The sequence below is a fragment of the Austrofundulus limnaeus genome, unplaced genomic scaffold (genome assembly GCF_001266775.1).
Source record: "Austrofundulus limnaeus strain Quisiro unplaced genomic scaffold, Austrofundulus_limnaeus-1.0 Scaffold990, whole genome shotgun sequence".
NCBI classification, from domain to species: Eukaryota; Metazoa; Chordata; class Actinopteri; order Cyprinodontiformes; family Rivulidae; genus Austrofundulus; species Austrofundulus limnaeus.
This window is the reverse complement of record NW_013953392.1, coordinates 59,547-67,750: the sequence shown is the minus strand read 5'-3', so window position 1 is coordinate 67,750 and position 8,204 is coordinate 59,547. Positions and strand designations below refer to the sequence as shown.

Genomic DNA, 8,204 nt, shown 5'->3' with positions numbered 1-8,204 from the left:
GATATTTCAGTTAAAATACATAAGTAAAAATATTTATCCAAGTATAGTACTACCCCCAAATTTATGGATGATTTTATGGATTTAATTTTACGTGTTATACTTGAATAAATACGGTAGTACTTTTAAGAAAAAAAGCTAAAGATGTATAAATGTCTGTTTAATGTTTCCGGTAGATTCTGAGCTCTTTACTTTGTTTATCTGTAACAATTTAAAGCACAATTCCTTAAAAAGCTGACATCAACTGCTAATGTACTGCTGCTGAAGTGAGCATTAATTGTTCCATTTAACAGTCATATCTCCTGTGTAAAAAGTCTGTTACCCTTTTAGCTTTAGCTTCTCCTATTAATCCCTTAACCCAACCACCTCACACATTCCTTTGGGCAAACTGCCAAACCTGCTCTGTTTCATCTCTCAAAATGGCAGAAAGGCCAGCGAAACAGAGCGTGCTACGACTCTTTAAACAACAAGGCCCATCAGAATGTGGTTCATCTTTTAACCAAGATAGAGTCTGATTCTCGGTGTGTTTGTGCGCGAGAGAGAGGAAGAAAGGAGGAGAAGAGAAGAAATAAATTGAGAGGAGTCAGTCCACCCCCACTGTTCTCGCTCAGCAGACTTGTGATAAGGTTTATCTCCGGTGCCTAACGAGTTCGCCCTGTAGCCCCCTGTAGCTCCCACTGAGTGGACCGCCGCTGTACCCAGCCGGCAGTGGCTGAGKTCCCCCAGGTGACCTATGCGTGCTGTTCATGCTAGGCTGCTTTAGAACTTTATTTTTGCAGGAAATGGCTTTGGCCCCTTCGGCCACATCTCTTTTAATCTGGGATTTCTTTTATGCCTCCTTTTTCTTCATTCTTTCTACTCACTGTAACTCAGGCTGCCAAAAGGAGCCGCGAGAGCCGGAGAAAGAGCTGTGGAGCTTTGGCACGGGGAGGCGTGTGTGTCTCAGAGGCAGCGGCTGAGGCAAAGATGGAGACACAGAGAAGGGGGGGCTGCAGCTGAGTTAAGCCCCTAATCACAGTCTGCTCTGCATGAAGGACTTAAAGTCACTCCATTTAATTCTACCTTTTCTTTCATCAAAAAAGAGAAAGAAATGCTGCATACCTCTTCAGCTTTCTGATACCTAGACCCTATTCTTATTACCACGTTATGCTTTGGATAAAAAAGTGCCAGTCCACATAAAACATTGATATAAACATGGTAAATCACATACGTTGCACATKACAGAGCCATGAAAAACTGCACATACTGTAGCTCTAAAAGCAAACACACAAGCACAGTATCATTATTTCTGCAAATAAAAAAAAGGCTCCTAAATCAATATCTGGTCAACCGTATTTGTGACTGACATGACTGTATTCCCCTTTAGTGGTGCGCTCAGGTGCTTCATTTATTTGTGAGTGAAGCAGAGAGCATGAGAAGATCCTTACAGACACCGGGTCCCTCTGGCTCAAAAGATATTAATTGACTTGGCTCAGCTTCTAGTCACATGAATTCCGCAGAATCTTGTCAAGATCTCGTGGGAAAACCCCGCATATCTTGWCAAAGCTAGATGTTTTTTAGACTTCCAGCTGTTGTTTCACCTCCCAGTCTTGTCCATATGGCTCGTYGACGATGGGTTAGTGCATAGTTTTTAATCTAATGCTGGAACATTGATTAATGTTTAGGTGTGCCTGTGCCATTAGGGTAATTGCATGATCCCGCATCCTACCCTGGTGGACATTTGCACCCCCTATCACCCAACTTGCTCAGTAGGACCATAACCACATTATGGTTTTAGAAAATGTGGTTAGACATATCATCTTTCAGGCCTCGCAAATTGATTTCAAACCATTTCCYTCGACTCCTAAAACCCTGTAAGTCTATCTCTCACTTGTGCTGACCGTTTAAACTATCGGAAGCTTCTAGGTCTTAACAGCTTGTATTGATCCAAATTCTTCAGGCAGCAACTTGAAGAGCTGCACTCGTGTCACCTTGTTATTCCAATAGTCTATGTATTTTTGAGTGAGCTCATCACTGATAAAGTGCATTTTTATATTCTAAGGTCAAAGCTAGTGGGCTTTAATTGCATTCAGAAGTGCYTGTGTAAAATGACACATTATCATCTCGTTTGACACAATTTTTTGACTATCAGCGGATTTCTGCCGCGACTGTGGTCTAATGGCTGGTTCAAAGCGAAGGTTAATGTCAGAGAAAGTCAAATRGCTTTGCCTGAGTGATCTAAAAAAATTTCAGTCAATCAGTGTTTAGGTTAGAAACACTTAAAACATTCAATTATTTGCAGCTAAACTACAATTAGCAGACTCAGGTAAAAATGTTGATTTAAGAACTTGAAAGCGGCGGGTGAAAACACAATTAGGTGCATTATTTATGATAGTTATAGCATCACTGCTGCATGCTAAATTAGAGAATTAAACAGAAAGTCTCAAGTTAATGTTACTTTTTTCTTTTTAAATTTATTGGACTTTAAAAAATATCTAACTTTCTTAAATTATTATTTTACATTAATTAGATCGTACTGCGTGTTGTTATCTAAGAWACAGCATGAGTACACAAAACAGTAACGATCCTAAGACGTGAAATTTACACAATTTAAATTGAGCAATTTTTCCTGCATAACAATGTGGCACACTTTGCAACCATTGCATGCAAATGATGCAAAAAATAAATAAAGAAATAAATCTGAAATCTTAAATCTGAGAAGTCTTGTGTGGATGTTGAAGAAAGTCACACAATACATTTAAAGAGCTCCAGGCTGACCTTGAGTGGTGGGTTCCTCCTGTATGCTATGATGCACAAAAAAAAAAAAAAAAACAGTAGGACTCCATAGACCAAAGCCAAGAAGTACACCATTATCGGTAGCCACAAAATTGCACAACAGGTCATTGCAAAGCCTTTCAAAGATGACAAATAGTACTTTTTGGAAAATGTTCCAGAAAATCAAAACTAAAGTGCAGGGTTTCTTTTTTCTTCTTCTTCTTCTTCTTCCTCTTCTTATTCTTCTTTTTTTTTGTTGACTGCAATGCATCATGGTGTTCAATAACATTATTTGTTTAAAAAAATAATTTTTAAAGTTAAGAGACAATTTATTAAGCTGCAGTGCTGCTTCATTAATCCTGATGAATAAATGTTTTAAAGTGAAGATAGAGAGAATGGTGTTTAGAGTAAAATCAGCTGCCCAGAGTGAGGTGATGCAGGGAAGTTATTACGTTCTGCCTCCTGCCTGCTTAATTTGGAATTCTGAYTCCTCCACGATGACGGCCTTTTGTGGCATGTAGCTACATTTCTTTACTGTGATGACAACATAGTTACCTTTCTCTCCAAAGCCTTGGTGGCAAAAACAGGCATGTGACAGGCAAGCAGCGGACAACAAAATGGTGCCACGTTTTTCCCTTCGTCTTCTCCACTCAGCCAGCCTGGTGAATTCTCCTCCCCTGAAACAAAAAGCAACAGTTTTCTAGTTGTGTAAATCAAAGGTTTCTGTGCAGCTGTATAGTCACAAACCTCTCTATCAAACAACAATTAAAGGCTTTGGAAGAGCCTCGTTTTGGATTTAAAGAGACGGCATCAAAACAAGGGGATCTGAGACACACCCCAGAAAAGAGGCGGGGCTTATGGAGTTACAGCAATGAGGAATTCAGTTGAAAGCTTTGCTGTTCTACTTTATATAGATGCAAAATTCAATTCAATTCAAAATTTTATTTATTTCATTAAAAATACTATATACAATAATAAAAATAAACCAAAAACCAAAAAAAATATATACAAATCAAAATGAAATGAAAGGAAGCAGAAGAAGAATAAATCTTATTTTGTCTGCCCCTTTTCGACCCAGAATATATTCAAACGAAACATAATTTACAAAACAAAACTAAGTAACATAAAATGAGAAAATAAAATAAAATAATACAAATAAAAGCAACAACAACATAAAAACATCACCTCAAACAATAAAAATAAAAATAAAGGATTTAAATGTGAAAAGGGTGGATTTTAAAGTATGATATGTCTAATTTAAAGGGTAATTTACCCACTTTCTCTCCAACTGTATGCATCTTACCTACACAACATATGCACTTTAAAAAGCTCCGTCAAACAAAACATAAAATTCAGACATGTAATATGACTGGTATGAATAAAACTGCACATAATCTGAGCTACAGTATGCCACTGTAACTGCAACTTCTGGAGTTTTTGYCACATTTTAGTCATGTCGTCCCATTTATGTAGTTATTTTTTGCTAACCTCACTTTTGCCATGTTTTTTGTACCTTTGGGATCGTGTAGCTCTGTAATGTTGACTGTAAGACATTATTGTTTGAACTTCAGTTGTTTTTTTATTTCATGCCCGAACCTTGCGGTTTTCCATTTCCATTCTACCTGCCAGCATTTATTCATTTCATTTGCCCGTGTTCAAAGTCTGAATAAGTCTTTCTCAGAGCTGCCCAATAGCAGTAATTCAGTTTAGATGAGCAGCCAGCGTTAGGAAACAGCCCTGGTTGTTGTTTCCAGTTAATAATTATTGAAACCTTAGCACTGCTTGAAATATTCCATGTTTTAGGAGTTTTTCCATACCTACGTATTTTTATTTTCCTTTCATGTTTTATAGAAAACAACTATTTCATTCCCTCTGTGGGCTAATTGTGGTTCTGGTGTGTCTTTGATTCATACATATATGAGGAACTGTGCGTGTGATTTTATGAACACACACTTTTAAAATCAACTTGTGTTGATATCTCAACCGAACACGAATAAACATATGTTTTATTGTTGTTTAAAATTTTCACTTAAGTATACTTTGTCGTTTCAAGAGAAATGAAAAGTCCACTGATTTAGAAAAGAAACACAATTTCGTGAATTTTGATTTCAGTTGCACAACAGATTGCAGAAACTACTTATGATGCAAAAAAAATGTTTTCTTTATCTGTCACAGCTTAGTGCTGCGCATTTTTAAAAACTAAAGTAGGATATGTTACATGAGTGGAGAGTTTGTTTGTGCTGCAATAAAAAATGTTCACCTTTACTTTATTAATGCAGCTATATTAAGCTTTTTAAGGGATGAAGCTCTAAGCATTGATCCATTCAGTCACTTAATCTCTTGTGCAACATGAAGATAAGATAGTTCTGCTGGAGGCTTGTTTGTTGTTAAGAATGGGCTTGATACAATTTAAATCATTTAGTAATTTATTTTTAATCATCTTGAGTTGTGGGGTCTTCTTTAATAAATGATTTTTTTGGAGGGAGTTGGGTTGAGGGGTGGTAGTGGTGTGCCATCTCCCAGAAAGCCTTTTCCAGGATACAGAAAGATCCCYTTTTAAATGACTTCAACGCATTAAGACCTGAGATGTSTTTTACACACGCAGGTGGCTACAGTCGTATGTTGCTCGAGGTCTTCCAGGGTTAATTGAGGGCAGGCTGCTGCCTCGGAGATGCCACGTCCAGAGGGTCCAAAGATTTTACAGTAATTATCAACTTTCTTCAGCTAATTATTGCATTAGTTTTAAATAAATGTCCATTTGTACAGAGTGCTCGTGCTAAATTTAATAATCGCTAATCACAAATCTAACGCAAAGGGGCAAAGAATAAAACTGGCTTTGTAAGAACAAAATTTAGCCTTAATTTCCCAGTCTTTTCATTCACAGATATGGGGGATGAATAAATTGAATAAATGACAGAAATGGGCTGAGATTGAAAATGACATCAAACAAGGGCGTAACTCACACACGCTTGTTCGCATTTACCCAACAAAACCCAATCCATGCTCTCTGACTGGGAAATCCGTTTTCATTAGTTAGTCTGTTAAATAGAAAAAGATTTATATTTTTTCCATTAAAAAATGTTTCATGTTTGAGGCATCATTTTCAAAACCAAAATTGTTTTTTTAATAATATTTGTAAAAATGACACAAAACTACAACTGTATACGCTGATAACAATTGGGTCTTTTTTCTCAAATATTTTAATGTTTTTCAGTCAAATTTTTGAATATTTTAAAAAAACAACACTAATTTGTTCATTAAAATATTGTCACGACAAGTTGTTTTATCTTTTAGAACAAACCTCTTCCATAAAGAACCTTCCCCCTGAAGCTTCATCGCCCACATGGAGGACCCTACCTCTGCTTCAGCAGCCACTGTTCTGGTGTGAACTCATTAGAAGTGACAGAGAGAAGCTGATACAAACAAACTGCAGTGCAGCCATTAACTGCTAAAGTCAGAATAAAACTGAAAATCTTGTTGTTTCTGTGTAATTAAACAACTGTTTTCATGTGACTGCCAAAATAAGCTCATGTACTGAGGCCTTTATCAAAGTGTTAGTGGATGAAAGCAAAGTTATCGCACACAAACACACACACAGACACACTCTCAGAGTGTTAAAAAAAATTAATAATACGCCAGCATTAATAAATCCTTTGCCAATACAGAATATGTATGAAWACTTATGTGAAAACAATTAAAAGCYACCACACATCAGAKTGATTAAACATCTTAAACTGACATTGAAAAATAAATGTCAGAGATTTGAGCTTTTTTAAAGGGTAAACAAAATTCTAATTCTTCCTAAGAAATGTAAAAGAACAAGCTGTTAAACATGCTTGAATAAAGGATAAATGTGATTTGCTGAAAGCTGCACAGTTTACACAATGTTTTTTTTTCTCACTTTGCTTGAACTGCATCATCTTGACAATAACTCCTGTAAGCTAACATGATGAACATTTAAAGACCCCAACTAAATGAAATGTTGGCCTGTAAGATCTACATAACTCTGAGTGTAAGCTGGGTCACTTATTGCTTAATATTTTATGTCAAAGTTTGACAAAGTAAACTGCAGAGTTTTACTCCCTGCTTGCTGAACCACAGCAACAAAATATCTAGTTCTTTTTCCTGATGCTCAATAATCCTTCAGTAGCAAAGTTACAAGTCAGCAGTTGCCACAATAAATTTTTGCAAGAACTCCTGACATTATGTAAAGTGAAAGAAAGTTACATTTAAAAAAAAAAAAAAAAACTTTGTTGAACAATTTAGTTCAGAAAAATTAATGTTATTACAACAAAAGCCAGTTGTCCTGGTGACCATCTTTGGGTTATTAAAAATGTATTATGTTAATGAAGCAGCACAAACCTCTCCAATTCTGATATTCCACAAACTAAAAGTTAAACTTGGTTACTCCGAATCCCAGATCATGAACTATAACTCATAAATGCATTTGCATTAAAAACAGGAGTGTTAAAATTTCAGTGTTAAACTTTTGGGTGTTGATTTAACACCCCCTAGTGTTATTTTAACACTTTCTGAGTAAACTGACACCCAGTGTTGGTGTTAATTCACAGTGTTGATTTCCTCAGTGTTGTATCAACACTGGACAGTGTTAAATAAGCTCCGCCCACTGTTAAGTCTTATATAACACTTCACAGTGTTGTTATATGACACCATTCAGTGTTGAAAGAAGTAATCTGAGAAGCCCCGCCCTCTTCCACCTCATGTCAGACAGACCAGTATCTTTTCAGCAAGGGATGCTGGGTAATCTTGTAGAAATGATGTTTATGACTATTAAAGAAGTTCATGAGAGTAAAAATTTGTTGTTCTGGTTTGTTTTTTTGTTCAGTTTGATCAAGTTGTTCAACTTTAAGTTTGTGTTATTGGCCAAAAATCGACACCATAAGTGAGAGGTATGTCCTGGTGCGTGAAGGGTGACTCCATTATACTTTTCTACTAACTACTGAGTACTGTTAATGTACCACTACAAAAAGTTTGATGTTAACTCTGAGTGTTAAATTTACACTCTCTATTCTCTCTATCTCTAAGGTCTATCTTATCGTATCCTATTGTATCCTATCGTTTCTTATCTTATCGTATCCTTTCTTATCCTATCTTATCTTATCGCATCTTTTTTATCTTATCGTATCTTATCTTATCTTAACCTATCATATCCTATCCTAGCCTATCTTATCTTATCGCAACTTATCTTATCGTATCTTATCTTATCTTATCCTTTCTTATCCTATCTTATCGTATCATATCCTATCTTATTGTATCTTATCTTCACCTATCTTATCTTATCGCAACTTATCTTATCATATCTTATCTTATCGTATCCTTTCTTATCCTATCTTATCGTATCGTATCCTATCTTATTGTATCTTATCTTCACCTATCTTATCTTATCGCAACTTATCTTATCGTATCTTATCTTATCTTATCATATCTTATCT

The 8,204-nt window shown here is 36.0% G+C and overlaps 1 protein-coding gene across 1 annotated transcript in view; it reads right to left on the bottom strand.

Annotated features, from left to right (window-relative positions):
* Positions 1–8,204, bottom strand: part of LOC106533645 (rho guanine nucleotide exchange factor 10-like protein) — a gene marked incomplete at its 5' end in the record, with an annotated part of 88,727 nt that overhangs the window by 21,167 nt on the left and 59,356 nt on the right. The window contains 1 exon segment of the mRNA XM_014030043.1: positions 3,307–3,428. Within this exon segment, the coding sequence (XP_013885497.1) occupies positions 3,307–3,428 (122 nt within the window).